The 22129-nt window shown below is 43.9% G+C and overlaps 1 protein-coding gene across 1 annotated transcript; it reads left to right on the top strand.

Annotated features, from left to right (window-relative positions):
- The first annotated feature begins 781 nt into the window (after nt 1–781).
- PPP1R36 (protein phosphatase 1 regulatory subunit 36) lies at nt 782–20329 on the top strand. The gene is given in 16 exon segments (XM_071558047.1): nt 782–847; nt 4166–4261; nt 5399–5442; nt 6584–6620; nt 6622–6665; nt 7354–7426; nt 8613–8700; nt 12129–12169; nt 12171–12292; nt 14676–14763; nt 17575–17697; nt 18394–18596; nt 18682–18737; nt 18740–18847; nt 19822–19934; nt 20050–20329. Coding segments are annotated over 16 exon segments (1380 nt in total). The 3' UTR covers nt 20128–20329.
- Nucleotides 20330–22129: the final 1800 nt, after the last annotated feature.

A 22129-nucleotide genomic window follows, 5' to 3' on the forward strand; every position in this document is an offset into this window, starting at 1 on the left:
ACTAAAGGTTGATTGTTGGGGGCGCAAGGCTGTGTGAAAAGACCTGATAACTGTTCAATAATCTCACCTGATAAAACCACGAAGAGGGAGTAATTGCACAAAGATTTCAGTGAAATAATGCACAGCTGTTTTTTCTGGCTTCCCAAAAGCAGCCTGCGTGCCTGTAAGTGGTGCTGGGCAGTTGTTGCTTCTTGAGTTCCCTTAGATCCTTGGTCTGGAGTCAGGAGCTCTTTCTGTCTGTGTCTCTCAGACACTTTACCCAGTTTGCTGCTGTGGATGCAGCTGTGAGGCCACAGGGCTCTCATTCTGGGGCACGGCTGGTGCTGCTGTCCCAGGAAGATGAAGATGTGAGGTGGACTCAGGATTTCTTCAGAAGTCACAGTGCAGCTACCTAACTTCCCTTTGCTTTGGGTGATCCAAGGAGTGCACCGAAATGCAGTGGTGATAGGTGAAAACAGTGCAAATTGCTGAGAACAAGGAATTAGGAGCTTCAGTGTTGCAGAAATCTGAAGCAAAAGACCACACCAGTGTTCACAGTGTTGTGCCTAAGGACAGTATTTACCCTATTCACAGGGCATGATCCTGTTTTTAATGAGCAGGCAGAGTACTTGGCAGGTAAATGACATAGTCATGGACTCTATTAGCTACTGTGAAATTGAATTCTGTACTTGTGTGTCCAATACAAACAGTAGTGCACACAAGGAGTGCAATATTCCCAGAGAAACCAGGGCTGACATTTAACTTGTCCCTGGGAGAAGAGGAGGAAATTAATACGGTGGGTATGGAAGACAGAGGCTTGACACAGCAAGAAGAAACAAGAGGCAGAGAAGAGGTGGATGACTGGATGGTGAGTCAGTGATATTTTTGTTGAGTTTATGCATGTGTTTATTTTCTGGGTGTGATATCCAAATTAAACATTAGATATACCGAAAGAATGGGTACATATACATATTGTTGAGTGTTCCCAGCTACTGGGATGCCCAAGGACACACAAACACCACAAGAAACAACACTAGAAGAAGCCTATTAAGGGTGCAAGGTCAGTTGTTCAGAATTATGACAATTGTAGCAAGCCTATTTCTTGCTTTCTTTGTGCTTATGCCTCATAACCCAGTTTTTAATTATGCACTAGCAGGTTTTTTAATATTTTTTCCTTCTTCAGGGCACCTGCCTCAGTCACTGCCCACAATGGGCACTAAGCTCTAAGAAAGTAGCATTTCATGGTTCAACATACACATTATTTACTGTGTGCTGTCCAGCCCCAGCTCAGAAGAAAGCTTATCACTTAGGATGCTGCCTGTGGAGCTCATCACCTTGAGTGCTTCACATTATCCATTATCCGTATCTTTCCACTCCTGAAATGTGTATAGTTCCCACAGAAAGAAAGTGATAAATCAGCAAAAGCTGAATGCCATGTGTATATTATGGGGTCTTCCACTGGAAATGCCAAGGAGCTGCTTTTTTTCAGACACCATAGTGTTATGCACTCCTTGGACTGTTCAAAGCAGATTTCCCATTCAGTTGCAGCTGTGGATGCTGAGTCCAGCATTTCTGACTTCCATGAAGCCAGGCCATTGGTTCAGAAAGAAGAGCGTGAAATTGTGGACATTGGGGCTGAATGTGAGTTGGAGTGATTTGCCTGGCATTTCCGTGTGGAAATCAGTTTATCTCATAGCCTTCACTGTTTCAACTATTACACCTTAATTTTACTTCTTGTAATCTTCTGGCTCATTTTAGAGGTTCCAACTCATGGGAGGCTGAAGCACGGATCCAGCTGACACTACTCTCCTTTGTTACACAGTGCAAAGCTTTTAATTATTTTTTTTTCAGACTGATACCCATTTGGGCCACCAGGACAGGTGGGATGTTTGATGCTCATGAAATATCTGAACTGGTTTCCTCCAGCAGGTGTTGTGTTAGGGGTAGCACAGTGCTGAGTCTGAGTATCCCGAATCCCCTGTCCTAGGAACTCAGGCATCTCAGGGTTATGGCAAGAGATTACACTCTCTAACACTGATGTCTGTCCTACCTCTTCTACAGGGCCAGTACAGTTCTGTCCCACACTCCCCAAATTCCTTCCACATTTATCTTCATTTTCCCCCAGTTCACTTGTCTGCTGCTGTGATTCCCAGGCACTGCCCACCTGCCTAACCAGCTCTGTCTTTAGCTTTCAGTCCCAGTCTTTGCATCCACAGTTGTTCTGACTGTAGGTAAGTCTCAGTTGTAGCTTCTCCCCGTCTTTCATCTGTATTTTTTGTGAGAATCTTCCCCCAACTCCAGCACAACCAAAGGTTTGTCTGTGCTGCCTCCTGCATCTTGAACACTAACACAAGTAGCCCTGAATATCTGCACTCAACCTTTATTTTTGCCAGTTCTTTCAGTATGACTTTTACTGGAGCCAAGGTGGGTTGATGGTCTTCTGAGGCTGATGACAGCCCCACTCTCTAAAAATGAGTTGATGAGCCACCAGTTCCATACATCCCCCTTTTCCTTGAGCCTATTTCTATAGTGCTGCCTGGCTGCCATGGGTGAGATCTGAGGTTGTTCCCAAACCTGCTTCTCTCATCCTCTTAAATATGTAACTTGGCTGCCAAGTCATGGATATGTACTTGGCAGCTGGCAATAGCAACGGGAAACACAACATACACAACACAATTGTCAAAATAAAAAGAGAGAGATGGCTGTACAGAACAGAGCCAGAGCTGAGTTTTCAGGCTCATTTGAGATTCTTGGTTAGCTATCCATGAACTGATTGTGTTTGCATGAATAAACCTTTAAAGAGCACCTACAGGAAAAAAATGCAGTGTTTGGAAGGCTTTGGAAATGAGGAAGGTTAGGGACAGGATGCTTCATGGAAATGTTCTTCCCCCACATTGTGTTGTCCGTGTATTCTTCCTATGTGGTCATGAACACCTCAGTGTTGCTTTCAGCAGGAGTATTTTCCCTAGTCAGAAACTATTGCAAAAATAAATGATGCTATTTTTAAGGGGTAAAAACACAGGAAATGTCCCTTCTGTCTTACTGATCTGTCTGAAAGTCTTAGATCAGGTATTTTCATCCTTTCAGAAGACACACTGGCCCAGCACAGCACCGTGTTCACCTTGTAGCTGACCTGGTTTTTGAGAGGTGTGGTGCTCCTCCTGTCCCCTTATATTTATCAGCATCTCCACTGGTCCTTCTCTGACTGCACCACGGACTGATTAAGCTGCAAACTCAACAGAAAGATTCTCATTTATTTTTGATGGATGACTATTTTTGACAGTTCAGGGAGCCGCCTTGCTGTGGGGTCAGAGAAGATATAGAATCAACACAAAGACAAATGATGGGAAAACTTTGATGGGAGCAAGAATGCTTCTTCCATCAACAACTGGCTCTGAGTCTGGATTAGCTGTGACATGAAATCTTATCCTTCATGGGGACTTGACTTCTATTGACAAGAAGTGCTTTTGTCAACATAACTTGTCCCAATTTTGGGTGTGATCTAAGCAGTACCTGTTATCCACAACGCTGATCTGCTGTAAATGACATGTGAGAGATTCTCTGCTTGCAGAAGCAAATGCTTCACAGTATCCCAAAGATTCCAAGCCTCAAAATCATGCCCTAGAGTGGCCTACATGTGGGCATTATTTCCAGGTGCAACTTCCAAATCTTGAGCTGATGGCTCACATAGGGACCTAGGTCATGTCACACACTTGTGTCCTGGTAGATACACTTTTAAATCTTGTAAAGTCCAAAGCTAAAGTGTATTCAATATTCAGAGTGCTATACAGACATCACTGTCCACAACAGAGGGACCAGGACCAGCTGCCCTCACTGCTGCCAGTCCTGGGAAAAACAGAAAAACCTCCACAGCTTTCAACCATCAAAGCCACAGTAAACCTAAATGAGTGGCTGCATGGGAAATGCTTAATTTCCCTCTTTGGACTAAAATGTTACCCAGGGAAGCTGCTTAGCAGGGCTGGGAAGGAGCAGAGGACATTGGCCATGAGTCCCACTCCACAGAGCAGGCTGAAGTGGGATTTGCATACTGGGATCTACGGCCATGGACCGTGTCACCTTATCCCCTTCACTGCTGGCAGCCTCCCAGGCAGCACCATTCCATCTGTGAGTCTCCCTGCTTTTCCCAGCTCCATCCTGTTCCTGCTGTCCTTGTTTGCCTTTGCAGCAGCTCCCAAGGGCCGCAGGAGAACCCACGGGTGGGACCTGTCCCGCTGCCCCAGACAGAGGCAGTCATTCAGCCACTGGAATGAGTGAGAAGCAGGTGAGATGTATTTTGGAGGCACAGGAGTGAAATTTTCTCCTTCCTGTGGTGCACTGGTAGGTCTTGCTATGCCGTGTTACCACCTTTACTGTTTTCCTTTCATGGTTCATAATCCCCAGTGTGCAACATAAAGGTTCAGCCTTTGCGCAGGCCTTTTCATCTGAGAGTTGTAAAACACTATTAGAAAGCTGGAACCGAAGACTGGAACAGACAAGTTGAAGTAACCACTTTTTGTCAAAGGATTAGAGCCATGGTTTCCTAACATTCATCCCTGCGGTCTAACCATCGCAGGCTGCTGACATGGAATTATTCTGTTGTCCCATATCCAGCCTCTACTACCAAATTAGATTGAGTAAGAATTTGTGAGAGCCTTGTGGCTGCCTGGCTGAATGGTACCTGGCAAAAAGTCACAGGAAGCCTCAAAGTTTCACTCCATTTAAATTTGTAGGCAGTAGGATTTCAGCAATTAGAGTCATTTTCCTTTAAAGGTGACCTGCAAATAATAGTTAAGGGTTTGCAAGTCTCTCTTGTTAATTAAGAAAGACTAATAGAACTCATTTATTTCCAGAGGATATTTTTGTTTGGAATTTTAAAAAAATATAGATGCTGAAAAATGCTGTTACTAGTAGTTTAGTCCAGTGTCACCTGAAGAGTCTGTCTGGTGTTTATTTAAAGTTGTTAGAATATCAGGAATGTGCACAATATATTCCATTTTTAAATGAAGGTTTCTTTTCTCCTGATATTTAGACTCTACAATTACATAAATATTATATAAAAAGTGCAAAATCAATGTATTGTTTAATGCATGCCTCCATTTGATTTGTCAGTCTCCATTGATTCACTGGCAATCAGAGAATTGATGTTGCTTAGCAAACTTTCAATTATTTATTCATAACCTGAAAGACAAAAAAGGAAAAGTACCCATTTTTCTTTCTTACAATGGCAACTTTGGAGAACTTCTGTTCAGTTAACACCCAGAAACAATATCTGGGGGAAAAGCAGACTGAAGAATGATAGAAAGTGGCCCAAACACACAGGATTTCATTATAAATACTTTATTGGGCTGAGAACTTTAGCATAGATTTATGACATGTACTCTGTACACTGTTTCCTTGCAGATGATAAAACTAATTCAAGGTGTGGTACTAGACAGATGATACCAATACCCTTGAATTTGCAAGGTAAAAGAATGATGTTCAGTTACAAATTATGCAGGTTTAGGCCTTAATAAATACAGCAGTTCCAAGTCAAATCAGAGTCTAATATTGTTTTGCCCAAACAACAACTGTGGGACAAATTCTTGCATCATGTTAATGGAGAAAATGAGAAATATGCATTTACTCCATACTGGTCTCAAGCTGGACTACAGAAAAATGGTTAAAAGTGTGTGTGAGTCCTGCTGTGTCAGAAATGTGCCACACGACAACGGGGCAGCAGTGCTGGACATGAGGGCCAAATGCCATCCCAGATGTCCAGAGGTGGGACTCAACAGCGTGATGTTCCCTGCTGCTGGTGTTATGTGTGACCCTGTGCAGTGGGGAGCACCAGACCACTGTGGACCTTTGGGGAAACCACAGCTCTGCATGGGAAAAAGTGCCCAAAACTCTGCTTTGAATGTCTGTGGCAGTTGTGGATTAGGCAGTTGTGTCTGTGCCTTTTAAGCCATTGGCAAAAAAAACCCCCAACAGCCAAACTATGTCCCTGATCTCTCCTCTCAGGGGCAGGGAGTGGGTGGAGTGTGGTTGCAGTGGGTCACTCATGCACTGCCTGATGCTGCCTCCTGCCCTGCTGGGCATTTTCCAAGCCTTTGTAACAGTGGAGCCAGTTCACCTCTCTCCTGGTCACAGAGCTACTGCAGAAGCCTTTCATGGTTTGTGTCTCAGCAGCTTCAGAGCCAACTTCTCCACTGGGCTTGGGAACGCTGCTGACTCTGCCTGGTGGCTCTCCAGGGAGAGGTGAGGGCTGGCTGGTGACCTCTGCCTGATCTCCCATCAATTATCCCACAGAAGAGCTCTGGAATGGAGCAGTTTGCACCTGAAATGTTCCAAAAGCCACTTGAGACACTGCTTTAAGGGTTTACATGGCACAGTGCATGTGGGCAGGAGACAGAGCAGGAGGAAGAACCCCAGGAAACCCCTTTGTTCTTTGCTTCTGTGTTCTCAAAACAACATCTCACACTGACCTCACCACAACCCAGATGTTTTGTCAGTATCAACTAGAGGCCAAAATGGATATACCTTCATGTCCTGGGATGTCGACCTCTTCGTACTGCTGCTAGTAATTTAAAATCTTACTACTGCATCTTCATACTTTACTTTTCAGTTCCTATCCAGCAGCTGAGGAAAACCTTAAGGAAGGAGAAAAATACTTGCTGTCAGGAAGTGCATGTTAAGACACTAAAGAGGTCTTTCAATTCAACTAGGCTAGCTCAAAAAGCAACAAGATCATTTGTGTGGGAATATTTTCACCCATTGTCTGAGGATCATGTCTGAACAAAGCACATGAAGCAGGAAGCCAGCTGTCATTTCAGCAGGGTGGATGAGTGGTCTGAACACAAAAACAGAGCCAGACATGCCTGGTGTTGAATGCTAGCTCAGGCAGTAGCCTGCTATGACTTTGGTAAAGTCATCCAGCATCTTTGTTGCTGTTTGCAGATGGCTCAGAACGAGGTAATAATTCTCATATACTCCAAAGAGTATTGTGAGGTAATTAATTCATCTGTGTAAGGCACTTCAAAGATTAAATTATTATTATTATTAATTTTATAAATTCACAGCAGGGTATAGCTGACTTTCATCCATTACTTAAAACCTCTTTGATCTAAATAATGCAGTCGCAATTTATTATGTTAGCTACTAAAAGAGCAACTTCAGACGCAACCTTAGAGGTGAAATGTCCTATTTCTCCCAACATCCCCAGCCTGGTTTGTAGTTATAATAGCTGAAAGTTAGTTCAGGATACCTGCCAAACACATTTCACTGCCTGTCCCTTTGAAACTGAGTGCAATGAGGAGAGTAAGTACCAGGCAGGTAATATTCTTGGACTGGAATTACCATTGTGACCTTGAATGTTATATGTTGGTCAACCATTAGCATCTTCCAAGATGATTGCAGTGCAATGCTCCCTGCAAGAAGGCTGGCTGACAAAGCAGTGGGTTCAACATGGGTACATGACATTGGATGATGTCAAATGTGAGTAATTGCTGGAATTTCACATCAGCAAAGCATTGCCTGTACAAGTTAGAAAGGTGTTTCTGCTGACACTAGCTTTTTTTTTTTTTTAGGAAATATCATTTTTATCCTCTGTAGACTTTTAGATGCTGTTTTGCTCTTGAAAGAAGCAATTGAGCAAATGTTACCATTTGCAGAAGTTATAAGATATGTCAATGTAGAGTTTGTTTTGAGAACTATGTGTATGTGGCTGGTAGCAGGGGAACCAGGGTGTTTGAGAAGCAGAATAGCAAATATTAGAGGTTTTAAATCTCTCATCTGTGGGGTTCAGTGGGAAACAATACCAAATGCATGTAGTCCTCAACACATGCAAATAAATGATCCTATCACCTGTTTGAAAGTTTTCTACTCTGTTATCTAAAGGGAGCCAAGAATTTGGGCCTAAATATCCAAAGTTGTTACCCATTTTACTTTCTGGTAAATTCCATGTTAGCCAGCACATCCAGTGCTGCATGCATCAGGAGTGCTAAGGTGACTGGGAATCTGGGCTGCCTTCCTGTGCTGCTGCTGTTCCCCTCAGAGCCAATATTTAAGATAATGCAGCCCCGTGAGCAGAGACTGTTCTTTGATCTGGTGGTGTCTATATCTGCAAATCTGCAAACTTCACAGTGAAGTTCTTCTACTTAGAAATGACAAACTGGATGAGTCCTTCATGGCCTGCTCTTCTACCTATCTTTTCATCAGGAAAAAATTTCTCTGGAATTACCTGGAAAAAGAATGCAGGTCCTTGATTTTGTGAGCGCGAGACTTTAGGGGTATAAGCACACAAAGCAAATCTGGAATCACAGGACAGCTGTTTGGGTCCCAATCAGTGAGATTCTGCATATAGAATCATAGAATCATAGAATCGATTGGGTTGGAAAAGACCTCCGAGATCATCAAGTACAACCCTTGGTCCAACTCCAGTCCATATGAGCAAGGACACCTTGCTATAGTGGCTCAGTCTATATACACAATACTATGGAGAAAGGCTCCTTGGTCTCACCATTTGTGTCTCCCTTCCACTTGTCCTCTGTGCTCTTCAAGACTCCCCTGACTATGGAGAGGCAGATTGTCTGGCAGTGTTGAAATCCCTCTTTGCCCCAGCCTTTCCCTGAGTGGTATGTGCTGTTGTTCACAAGCCATGGCATCACCACAGTGTCCCTATCAAGATGGTGTCTGGGTCCAGTCCTGTTGCAGTGGGGTCACCAAATAATCTGGCTCCTCAAGGTAATGCTGCAATTTGAATAAATCATTATTTCTCCCACCAGTGTTTAATCTGTGTGAGTGCCCTGGATGGAGTTACCATCCCTCTATGCCGTTTCTGAGGGACAACACTGGCATTCAGTGATTTCTGCCTGCAAATAGTCACAACTGAGTCTGCTGGGTGTTAATTTGTGCTGTGGGTGACATTGCTTTAAGACCTCATTTCCAAATGCTTTGCAAAGCAGGTTTGGATGACTCTGAGGTGCTAGAAACATGTTACAACATGAGGAATATGTGCAAGGAAAGCAGTTCCCAAGTAAGGGTGTGTGACCACACTTGCTGCCTTGCAGAGTGGAAGTGGGGATGACAGGGGAATAGCTTAGATGCTGCTGTGTTTGAGGGTTATATGCCTTGGGAGAAACCACTGAGGAGCTAAAAACTATGATTGTAAGAAACTTCAGTGACTTTCTAGAGTCTGTAGTAATCTCTGTGAACTGATTGATGATTTTCTTAAAACACTTAATGAGTAATGATTTCACAGTTCATGAAGCCTTGAGATAAAGAGGGGCAGATTTATCTGGGTTGAAGAAAAGAGTGTTGGAGGATTGGTGGCCCTAAGGAAGTTCTAAATCCATAGATGGACAGGTATTTCTCTCAATGCACAAGGGATAATTAATAAATAAGGAAAATCAGCTGCACAATTCAATACACAAAGGTCACAGACTCAGTTGAGGTGCTCGAGGCTGCAGTTTACAAAACAACCCCTTTGCTCTTGCCTGCTAAAGGAGAAGGAGGCCAGTCCATGGGTCATAACACCTCATTATGGCTCATATCTTTGAGTGGTGTGGCAAATGCAGAAACAGACTGAAACAAAGGGGAATTTGGACCTAGTGCAATATGAGTCCTGGATCAAGGGACTCAGCTTAGTAGGTATCAGGTGTAAGCTACTGGATGAACCCTGCCAGGAGAGGTTTTTCAGTGCATTGTGCCATGCAGTACTCCCCAAAGTGAGTCCTGCCTTTTAGTGGGAAACATATACTGACCCTCCAATTCTACAATACTGCTTATTTAGATTCATTACCTCCCCTGAAAGAAACTGGCTGGCTTGTCAGGGTTGTCTGAATGGAGTGTTGTCAGCAGAGAAGCTTAGAGAGGCACATGCCGTGTAGAAGCAGGAATTCAGGATATTGATTTACTGAAATATAAATAAAAGTAAGGAAAATAAAATTACAAAAGGCAATTTTCAGTCCTATATAATGTTGAATTCAGTCTTAATTATTTTAGCATCTTGGGTCACTTGGAGAAACAGGGAAATGTTAGTCATGGTGTGAACAGCTCTCTGATATTTCATCTTCTTTCCCTGTTCAAGACCTCCCATTTCTTGTTATCCACATGGTCTGATTACAAACTTACATGTGCTATATTTCAAATAAAATGTATTTCTTCTCCTGTGGAGTAAAGTTCTGGAATGGTCTTCCACTGTGAGGTTGCAGGGGCAGGTAAGAAAACTGTGTTTCTGAAGGTGGAGCTCTGAGAGCTTGTGTAAGGGATTTTATAACTACAGAATAGAAACATAATGACATAAAATCACGCTAGTGATAAGAATCCTTGGATTTGTGATATGCTGATGTATTTGAGTGAATGTGAAAGAAGATTGCACAGTTATTTGTTTTCCTGTACCTATCCCACATAAATCCCATGCTCAGGGCTGCCACTACTGGCCTGCTCAGGGTGAAAACTCCTCCCCCTTCCTCCAAGATATAATTTGGTTTCAGAGGCTCTTTGGCTTTCCTGTGTAGTACTGGCAATGTGCCACAAGGAGAGACAGACTGGAGGCAAGACATGCCAGTACCATTTCATGTTTCTCGTTAGTGATGCCTATAATTTGCTCCCAGTTCAACCGACAGACAGATTACTTGGAGACAGGGCTTGGTGACCTACCTAGTCCTTTATCAGCCGCATGTTCTCATGTGACAGACACATCCAGAGCTCTGCAGTCTTCCAGCTGCTCTTCTTGTAGGCCCAGTGTGATAACCTAATAACACAGAAAACAGCGCTGGTTGTTCCTGCCCCTCCTTGGTGTGTTTGGGGATTCCTGCCATTTGGGCTGCTATTTGAGATGCTTAACTCATCTGTTGGGTCTAATTTTGTCAACAGGGAGCCAGACCTGATGGTCTAAATAGCTCCTCAGCTGTCTTGAACCTAGACCATGTAGAAGTAGCCCACAGTGCCTCAAGGGAACATCTGGACTTTAGAAGTCATTGCTTGTGTGAATTAAACTGTCTTTGGAAAATAAAGTATTGGAGGGGGTTCCTATCAGAGCAAGTCAGGATGAATATGGACATCTTTTGCTTCTTATGACTTTGTCTTTTGTTGATGTCATGCTGATTCTTTGTAAATCCCAGCCTGAGGCTTTCATGGTTTTTTTTAGGTTCAGGAAGACCTTGTAAACTAACTTCAAAACCAACCAGCCAGCTTTCCAAAGCAACGAGCATGAGGCATTCCCCCTCTGGAGACAGCATGACAGGATTCACCTCGGAAATATGTGACTGCCAGAACAAAAACTCACCAGTGGTGGATGAGACATGAATGGAACAAGGGCTATTATTTCTGTCCTGCATTTTCTTTCTCCTTTAGTTTCTGTTTCTGCTTCCAACCCTTTCATGTCTTTTGGGGGACATCTGCTGAATTTTATTAGCAATTATCCTTGAGAAGCCCGGAGTAATTGTTCTAATTTATTAAAGGGGGGCTGTGTAGGAAGCTTTAGAGCCCATCAGGGACAGAGCAGATAAATCCAACTCTCCTGAGTGTGAGAGGAGGCTGGTAGCTTTTAGGCCAGCAGCAATCCCAGGCACTGGCGGACACTCGAGTGGATTACAGGGGAAGCAGAGGAAATAGAAAGCTCTTTGGTTTGGAATTTCCTTAGTGTTTGATCTGAATTGATTTAAAATACAGGCTTGTGGTGTCAGCCGTTCCTGTTTGGGGGTGGTCCCAAAAGCACTTTGTGTGCCTGTTTGAAGAGCAGCAAGTGGTAGCTCTGGGTGAGCCAGACCCACAGCTCCAGGCTGGCAAGTGACAAAGGCAGTGCCTGGGGATCCCAACCTCCAGGCTTTTGTGCTGCCCTCAGGAAGGGCTTGTAAGCTGTGCAGGATCAAAGGTGGCAACCGGCAGGCTGTGGGCATGCAGCTTATAGGCTGTGTGGGGCAAGAAGGACTTGGACGAGCCCAATGCCTTGTCACCCCACCAGCTTTGCCCAGCTGTTCTGGAAGCATCTGAGCCCAGCCATGCTGCAGAGGGGCCCCGTAATCGTGGTGTCATGCAGCAAGTTGGTTTAGGTGCCTGGAATTTGTGCTTAGTTCACTCTTTCTGCATCTCTTCTGTCCAGAGCCTGTTCCCTGAAAACTTTTTTGCTTTTTTGTTTTGAAAAGGACTATGATATTTTTTCTGAGAAGATGTGCTGGTGAAGTTAGGTGTGTCCAGGATCTACCTTGCCCAGGGTGTACTTTAACCTTATCCTTGGACAAGACATGGCACAGCAGCACCATGTACCCACTGGAAAGCAAGCCAGTCCCTTCTGGGCACTCCTGGCTATGTCAAGGTCTCTGCTGTGTGGCAAGTGAAGACCCAGGGTAATAAATGTGTTGTGAGCTAAGGACTCACAGAGGGCTATGGGACCACGAGACAGAGAAGTGTCCTGATCTTCCTGCAGCTCTGTCTCATCTCATAACTGACTCCAAAGGTGTTTCTGGTGAGCTGCTGCCAACTGATTTGGCCGCAATGAGCTGCAGCAAAGCTCTGGATACCAGAGTGGAAAGCTCTAGTCCTGGTGTGTGGAAGTGTTGCTGAATATACGGAGCAGAAAAGTTTAATGGGCTCAAAATGAAAGTCAACAGGGCAAAAATCAGTGTCAGCCCTGGATCTTACCCCTGCTACTTCCACTTAACTAACTCTTGTAAGCAAATCATTAAGTGCCTGCTGATTGCAACTGATCCCTGCATAAATTTCCTGTTATGCCAAGTCTGAGATAGTATAAAGACTAGTCTAGCAAGTGAAGGAGACCATGTACCTGAACAGCAGCAGGTGCAGGGAGTAGAGGTAAGAAGAGGCTATGCTTGGGCATTGGAAGTGTAGGACTCCCACCTTTGAGAGGGGAAGATGGTGCCAGGCTATTTCAGAGTAATGGAGACCAACCATTCTTTAGATGTGATGGTCCCAGCCATGAGCTGAGATGGGAGACAAACTCGTAGTGAGATTTTAAAAAGAACATGAGGAAGGCAGGACAGGATGGGAGGGCAGAGAAATGAAGGGAATGATGAGGAAAGGAAAAGGGGATTTTTGACAGATAGTGAACGTGGTGTGGATTAACCCTGGCCAGCAACTAAGCACCACAAAAAAATACTTAATGGAAGGAGAATGTAATGACAGAGAGATCATATACTGTGCTAGTGTTGGGGACTCTTTCCTCAGCAATGCATGTTCCCACAGTTTCACTTCCCTGGTAGCAGAAAGGAGCTGCAGTCCCCCCCACAGCACTCCAGCCCCTTGGAATCCTCTCAGAGCAGTTTTAGGAAAACTTTTTCAGTCAGTTGGTGTGAAACTGCTGCCAGTCCCCCACTGGAGTCACAAACATGCACCTGCCTTCATGCAACACAGCTTCAGGAAACCTTGCTCCTGGCTGGGGTGGGGGAACCTGGGTTTCCTTCTAATCAAGATGAGAAGGTAACCCATGAAATGATGGAGTCAAAGGGGAGCTGAAATTGCTGTCCCAACTGGGCTTCCATTTTAGTGTGTCCCATCCCACAAGGTGTTGGACACTGAGAATTAAGAATGTGTTCTCTCTGTGTCCTGGCATGTCAGAACTCCACTGGGCACTCTGAGAGCTGTCTTCTCTGCCAAATTCCTGCTCCCAAACCCTGCTGAGCAGAGGCAGCCTTCTTGCTGATTGGACAGAGAGGGTCATGACAGCATTTCATTACTTGTTGGGTGGCCCTAATGTCTGTGCTTATGAAATCAGCTGGAGGAATTTACTGCAATAACTTGGATCCAAGAACTGGATGCAGCTGGATAAAACAGACTGTGGTATACCCAGCCGGTCAGCTCTGCTGCCTCCTCAGTCACTCGTATTGTCTGGCAGATGGGAAGGATTGAGGCAAGAAAGAGATCTAGTGGCAAAAAGTCACAAGCATTGAAATAAGAGGAATTGTGTTCTTTAATATTTCCATCACAGTGGGGGTTGAAGGCTGGCAGTGGTTTGGGATGTTGATGTCCAGGCTGTGAGAACACAAGGGCTGGAAAAGGGCTGTGTCTTAAAGCCCTAACAAGGTAAGTAGGGTGCTGTGCGAGGAGAGCCCTCAGTGAGTTACTCATAGCAGGGTGGCTGACTACAGCTGCCTTCAGAGTCAGGCTAATGCTGAGCATGTTACAATGTGGGGCACTTCCCATACCATGCTGCAATTATATGAACATAATCTTTTCCAGGATGACTCATGTCAGCCTTAAATGTTATCTGGATCCTCCCAAACCATTATATGAAAATACAAGAGCTAAGTGACAGACCTGATTAACACTCTTAATTACAAAAGATGGTTAGGAATTTTTTCAGCACATGAGAGTTTGGATGAAATGGAAACTGTGGGGAAGGTTACTTTTGCTAAGTCACTTTTTAAAATGAGAAATATTTAGATTAGAAAGCTGAGGAACTCTTGATGATCACCCATAGTTTTACTGTATTTTCTTATAACTCAACTATGGGTTCATAATGGTGTTGAAGCTTTTGCTTTTCACTCCAACTCATCATAGCAACAATTTAATGAAATTTTATCCTATGTTGGTAAAGTGCTTTTTCTGCCAGATCTGTGTTCATGTGAAAATACTGATTTTTCATGAAAGGGTTTTCTCTGAAATTTTAACAAGGGAGGCTTAGGTGAAGAGCATCTTCACCTTAACCATTTATATAATTTGTAAAATTCAGCATTAATCCTATCTTGATACTGTCATAGACTGGAATTTGAGAGAGTTCCTCCAGAGCTGTTATTTGTGTATGTTAGCATTAGTCCTTTCGTGCCTCCGATGCTGAGGAAGGAATGGGTGTGTCTGGCTTTCTCCCTTTAAGTTGATGGCGATGGTGCAACCTTTTTGTAGTGCCAGTTTCCTCATGGGCATTTGTCACAATGGGAAAAATACAGAGTGTTCCTGAAGCTGCATCCACCGATGGGGCAAACACAGCCGAGCCAGTCCTTGCTGATCCTTGGAGCTGGCCTGATCCATGGGCAGAGTCCCGGCTGTGGTGGCAGGAGCTGCTGAATGGCATAGGAAGCTTTTCTTGCCCATGTGCCCCTGTGCACAACAGCAGTTCTTGCAGAGTCTGAAGCCATTATCACCTTGCATCCAAACCTCACACTTACTGCCCTGTGAGTATGAACTCATCCTGTCCCCTTCACAGCTCTGAGAAATCAGTATTACTGTATCAATTCTATTAACAACATTACTGTGTTACTAGAAGGCATGATGCTGTTTGCTCACTCTTTCAAATGTCTTACAGGTCCCATCCTGCTTCAGGATGTTTTCCTGTCCCTTTCTGTATTTTCCTAACTAGCAACTGTGCCCTAGACATGGGAGGTGTTTCCTAGTCCAATACTTATTTCAGGAAACTTTACTTCAATCAGGCCTTTTGGCTTAGTACCTCACCTTGGGGCAGAAAACACTGGGAGAAAGAAGGATGAAGACCCTTGGCCTCATTTAACTGTAATTATTAGTGCTATTTTCTGCTCCTGGCCTTTACATATGTTACTCTGCTAAACCAGAGTCTTAGTTCCAGGGCACTGCACAAGCTGTGTAATGTTAAAAGGTGAAGCTGGGTTTCATGTTTAGGTTTAAGAACCCAGGGTCACTTTAGGTTTCTCTGCTTTGATACTCTGAACAGAGAATGTGCTGTGCTTACCAGAATCCATAAGGAACCCAAATCATCAGAGATGTTCTGGGAGTTCTCTTTGGCAAAGGGACATGCTGTGTGTGCAGAGTCAAACTGCTTTTCCCTTGCACCACATGTGAAGTGTCAGCAGGATTATGGCTGGTGGGAGCCAGGTAGGGATATGCATGGTCTTCTTGATCAAAAAGTCAGTAAGTGAAAGTCTAAAGATAGTAAATAAAGCTATAGGGCTGAAAGGTATTATCTCCATGGACTGCTGTGTATTGTTGGTTCTGGGGTGGTGGCAGCTGGGGACACCCTCCATGTGTGGATCACTTGATGTTATCAGGATGATAAGGGACATGTCAGGAGCTAGTGAGCTGATGTTGAGACAGGCTTTCCTGTGGGTCTGGTAGATTCAAGCCAGATTTGTGGGGATCTGTAGGCTAAGAGGGAAAATGTGCTGCCATTTCCATGAGGGTGAGCTGTGCCATCTCCAGGAGAACTGAGTGGCTGCTGGGATGTGTGTGTCACCCTCTGCCTAATGGCTGCTTCCATGCTGGACCATCATTTGGCTTTGTGTGACAATCCTGGGCTCAATTCAGGGGTGAGAGCATCTCTCAGACTTCTACTGGGCAAATTGCTGCTTCTTTAACAAAGGCCCTTTGTCGTGCATGTTTTACATCTCTTCTTGGAGATGCATCAGGCGCCTCCTTCGTGGTTTTCAAGTTCATTGTCTCAGTGTTGGCCTGGCTTTATGCCCCTGGTAACTCTGCTTGTTGATCTCTTTCAGTGATGTCAGGAAGACTTTTTTATTGACTTCAGTGGGAACCGGGTTAGATCAGCACTGACCACTTTTGAGAGGCCCATGCAGAGAGCTCAGTGTAGATGGCATAGCAGGGGAGCCTCGCCCGCTCATCACATCCAGCTTTGTTCTCTGTCAGATTTAATTAACTGAGCTATACAATATTTTGCATTTTGTCCTTCTGAGGCAATGCAGAGCTCCTGTTTTCCTCTTGGACGGTGGGTCTCTGCATGCTGGTAATGAGGATCTACCAGCAACAACTTTATGGCCCTGGTGAAATGCCAGCTTGGCATGGCCCCATGAGTCATATTCAATGCTCTGTTCACGGAACTGAAAGGACAACTGCTGCTATTAATTTTGTGCTCTTGTTCACTGCCTTAGGAGAAAAACATCATTGGAGCTTCTTGGAGGAGGCAAAGACACAAAGATAAATGGAGAGTATGACTGAGTATCAGCCCAGAGTGTGTCCCTCCCTTGCACATCCAAATGCTTCTTTCCTTTTAGGTTCTCCCACTAGTTTACTTACAGGGCAGAGTATCTAGGATAAAGTTTTACTTCCAGGGCCTAGGTGTACCTGTAAAATCCCATCTCTTTGCCCTTCAGCCCAAACCTTTTCCCCTTGGAGACCTAAACTTGGGGCTTTCTATCCCTTGACATCTCTTGGACCACAGGCTGTTCCCACCACAGCCTGTGGTCCTTCTGAGCAGTCTGCTCTGTAGATTTCTTCTCATCATTAGCCTTATAGTTTCATCTCTGTAGATAAGAAAATTTACAGTCTTTCTTTTCCATTGCCCTTGGTGACATTTCTAGATGCCAGTAAACTCCTGGCCTGCCACAAACAGCTCCATCAGCCATTTCACCATGTAGCAGGACTTCAGATTAATGCAGTACATCTGGGCCCAACTTACACTTTGTACTTCATAAACTGGGAAGCTTTGAAAGAAGGTAACTGTGGATTCAGTTCCAAGGATACCCAGCAGTCTGCAATGCCATCTTTTCAAGAACAGACTTGGTAGAGATTAGATTTATTGGAAGTTGATTCAGCTTATGCCAGGGATAACAAATGTTAAATAGGAGTGAAAAACTAGATGTTGTCTTTTAATCAGCCAACTGACATGTGGAGGTGAGATGCAATGAGTTTGTATTTGGTAGTGATATTTTCTGTGATAATAATGCTGTAATTCAGGGTGGGGATCACCTTGTCTACCTGCAGCTGCCCAAACATGATCTGTCCAGTCAGCTGCCCCAACAGCCACCACAGAATAAAGAACCTCAGTCAGAGGGTGAATTGTTGCCTACTGAGATAGAGGTATGTGATAGGAACCTCCACAGAGTGACTCAACCCATCAGTCTCTTTCCATTGACTATTGAGGGAAACTGAGGGGTGATCTCAGGTTACACTAGCCAAGATTGAGCCAAACTGGTCAGAGTTGAGCAAGATAAAATCCATCTGAGCTCACTCTGTTTCTAGCCTCATCTGTCTGCCTACCCTTAAAAATACAGTTCTTTCAAATCTTTACTTGTGCATGCGTGGTAAACTTTGATACCAAATGGTTACTGGCATTTAGTGAAGTCATTCCATCCTACACTCTGAGACTGAGGAGAGACCTCATTCTGGTCTTCAGCATCCTCAGGAGGGAAAGGGGAGGGGCAGACACTGATCTCTTCCTTCTGGTGACAGTGACAGGACCCAAGGAAATGGTATGAAGCTGTGTCAGGAGAGGTTTATGTTGGATACCAGGAAAATGTTCTTCACCCAGAGGGTGGTTGGGCACTGAACAGGCTCCCCAGGGCAGTGGTCACAGCATCAGGTCTGACAGAGCTCAAGAAATGTTTGGACATGCTCTCAGGCTCATGGTGTGATTCTTGGGCTGTCCTGTGCAGGGCCAGAAGTTGGACTGGATGACCCTTGTGGGTCCCTTCCAACTCAGCATATTCTATGATTCTATGCGGTGGAACTATGGGCCTTTTTCCAGTGAAAAAGGGATCTGCATTTTCACTATAGGGCTTCTACATCTTCTGCAGCTACGTGGCTGGGCCTGTGTTCAGATGGAAGCCCTTCCAAGTGATTCAGGAAGAAATCTGTAGGCTTCTTTGCTCTGATGTGTTTGATCCTGCTCTGAGAGACAGGAACAATGTTGACTTGCAGAAAGCAGGAGACCAGTCTGTTAATGTAGATACAGTGCAATTGCCTGAGGCACACATTTGACACCCTGGAGAGTCCTTGGGGAAGGTGATATGTCCTAATACTCTGAGGCAACACCTACATTTGTTTTCTTTGAAGGTAAGTCCATGCCAAGCATCCTTTTGTAAACAGCGTGGTTCACCAGCACTCGCCAGAGCTCAGCACCCACTGCCCTGCCCGAAGGACAGTGCTCCACACCTCTCCCAGAAATGCTGCTGTCAGGGCAGAGACCCTTGGCCTCGCACATGGGACAGCTGCCAGCTTTCCCAGGACTGTTAGCTACCAGGCAAGGGGCTATTTCTCTGCATAAACAGATTTAGTGGTGCTATGAGGAAGGATGTGGGACAGCTAACTCTTCCTTACTGGGAGAGGGACCACTGGCCTGAGGATTTGATCTGCCCAGGAGTTAGAGAAGAACAGGAGTGTAGGTCCTAAAGAGCCCTGAGGGAGCCTAAAACTTTGAGAGATAGTACTCTTGGTTATCTGGCCATCACAGTGCTTTGTTAAAAATCCTAAGTTTTCTGTGGAAGAGAAATATGCATTAACATAAATCTGAGCAGAAATTAATCAAAACTTCTCAAAATCAAAATGGGATTTTTTTTCCCCACTCATGAATCATTTCAACTTCTTCTTTCTTCTTGACTTCTAGCTTTTAAAAGTGTTCTGATCAGACATTGCTGATATATTTTATTCCAAAAAAGTAATTTTGTCACTACATTGTACCTTAAAATGTAATTTTGATTGTAATAGAAGTAGAACATTTTCTTCTGATTCATGATAAACACAAAATACTTCAAGCCTGGGTATGCTGCCATACAAGAGGAATTCCATTTCCCATCCAGTCATGGGTAGCAGCAGTATCACTGCAGTACTTTTAAATGTAATAACTCATGTAAACAGCACCTCTGTAAATCAGTTTTGCTCTGTTGAAGTGTATGGAAAGCTCCCTTTTAGACTTACCCCCATAAATTTTCTTTTGCCTGGAAATGAGAATTTAAGAATTGCCTTCATTTGTCTGGATCTTCAGAATTCTGGCAATCTCATGAATGCTACAGCACTGCACATGCAAAATCTTTGGACATATCTACAACACAAGTTTGGTACATATCTACAGTACAAGTTTGGTAATTCTTGAGAGCATGAAATTTGCTACAAGCGCACCTGTAATTGCTTTGGAATCATCAGGTGCATCCTGAGCCTCTTGACTTTATCCATTATGCACAGAGTCATGTAATTCGTATGCAAAAGGGCCAGACTCTGTAGGGAGCATCACTGGGCAGCCTCCAATTCATGCTGTGTGCATGCCCACTCCAGACAGGAACACTCTCCTGGGGCAGAGCAGATGTTCTCTGCTGAAGGAGGCAAGGTTCTTTGCTGGTTTGCCTAAGAAACATTACAAATCTGTACCCTTATCTCTTGTTTTTCTTTGCTTTATTGTGTCAAGCAGATTAACATGATGTTTTCTAACTGGGTGAGTATCACTGGAGCAAGTTGAAATCCTGGATGAGCATGTCTGATGGGATGATGGAGGAAGAAGAACAAGAGCAAGGATGAAGAAGGGAGTGGTTTCTCTATCCTGACAACTTAACTCAGTCTGCCACCTCTGAGAAGCCCCCAAAACAAGGCTGAGTGGTCAGAGCACTGTGTGTTGAAGAGCAATGGCAGAAGGTGATTGTAATCAGAGCAACTCGCAGAAGGGGTGTCTGTGTTGAGTGCCATGGTTTCACTTTGCCAAGTAAATCACTTTGAAATTGCAGCTTGAGATGCCTGACTCATTTGTCAGAGGTGGGAAACTTTGTCACACAAAGTCTGGGACTGGGTGGCTGGAGACCTGGCCTGTAATTGCTGGTTTGTCATCCTACTGCCTTCATCACACCACTTATGAAAAGATTATTTTCATGACTTATTTTAGGAGGTGCTTTGACACCTGCACATGAATATGATTATTGATTTCAATGTCAGCCTTCTTTTTCTGGAGAGTTAGCAAAGCAACCAGGAGATCTCACTTACTACAGTTGAAAAGTTGCTGAAATTTTGCCTTTGAAAGAAGCCACTCTGGAATCTCTAATATATTGTGTTTATCTCTATTCTTTTATTTCCATATCTCTCATTTTGTTCTGGGATATAGTTAGCCTTAATTATGACTCAATGTGAAATAAATATAGCAAAGAGAAATGCTGTTATTTAAAATATCCACACAGTCTTCATTTCATATTATATTTTAATGACATATGCATACTTGTTCTTATCAGTGATTTCACATGACTGCAAAAGCAAACCTTAGCAATTCAAATTTTAAATATGCGCTTGGAATGTCGGTATCTTGAAAAAATTAGGGGTAAGAAATGGTATAATTTTACTTATAAAACTTGCTAAACATTGAAATGTTAGCATGGAAATTATAGCAGGGAAATTTAGGATGAAATCCTGATGATCATAGTCAATAAGAGTTGAAGAAAAAATAATAGATGATTAAACAGTTGAAGAAAACCAGAGAAGTAATATTTCCTCAATGTTAAGAGGAGAAATTTGACACATTGGTGCCAATTTAGAAGTTTTTCAGCAAAATATATCGATGCTGGATAAGAATATTAGAATTTTTTTGCCCTCACAATATATGGTTCAGTTTTTAAAAGGATGAAAATTTGCCACACAATTATGATGAGAAATTTACTTCTGGAGTAAGCAATAATTCAGGGACTAGATCACTTCTGTGTGATGGCCCTGCACTGCCTTGAGACAGACACTTGAAGTGCAGGTTCACAGCTATTACTTTGTCTCCTCACTTAGACTGGCACATGGGATATTAATGCCTAAGTAGCTTTGTGGCCTAGGCTTGTTTTCCATGTGCCAGGTGAGTCCTTTTGCCATTGGATGAGGCTGTTGTGACCTGCAGCTTCTCTTTCAAGCTTTTCATTAGACATCCATTCTGGTGCACAGCAAAAATATTTAAATATGGCCTCTTAGAAATGTTATGGAAGACACATATTCTCTCCTAGAGGAGAATAAATATAAAAGATACATTTAGAACTGTGTGTGAGGCTGCAATATCTTCCTCATATATGTGATGTGGAATGGTACACTAAGCAACCTGGTCTAGTGGAAGCTGTCCCTGCCCATGGCAGGAGAGTTGGAGCTGGATGACCTTTAAGGTCCCTTCTAACCCAAACCATTCTGTGATTCTATTAAAAATCAACATTTCTAGGCTATACATAATTTTGGATTAACAGGTTGGCGATCACATGATCTGAAAAATGGTGATGAGACCTTAGGATGGTGCTTTATTTGCAGGTTTTCTGAGACCCTTGCTGGGTCAAAGCACATGCCAGTGCCTTTCCCAGCTGCACATGTGACTCATGGATGGTGCAAGAGGTGCTGTGGTATCACTGCCCTGCAGCAGCATGGTTTGTTTCCCTACATGATGCAGCAAGATGTTGGCTAACACCTGGAGCTGAGGGAGGCTACAGCACATCTCCCTGGTTTGGGAGAAGCCATTCAGTTCCTGCATTAGGACTGTGCTAAAGGATGGGTGCAGCTTTGTCTCTCCGGCTGCATC

Source organism: Pithys albifrons, chromosome 6, assembly GCF_047495875.1.
Source record: "Pithys albifrons albifrons isolate INPA30051 chromosome 6, PitAlb_v1, whole genome shotgun sequence".
In the NCBI taxonomy this organism is placed as follows: domain Eukaryota; kingdom Metazoa; phylum Chordata; class Aves; order Passeriformes; family Thamnophilidae; genus Pithys; species Pithys albifrons.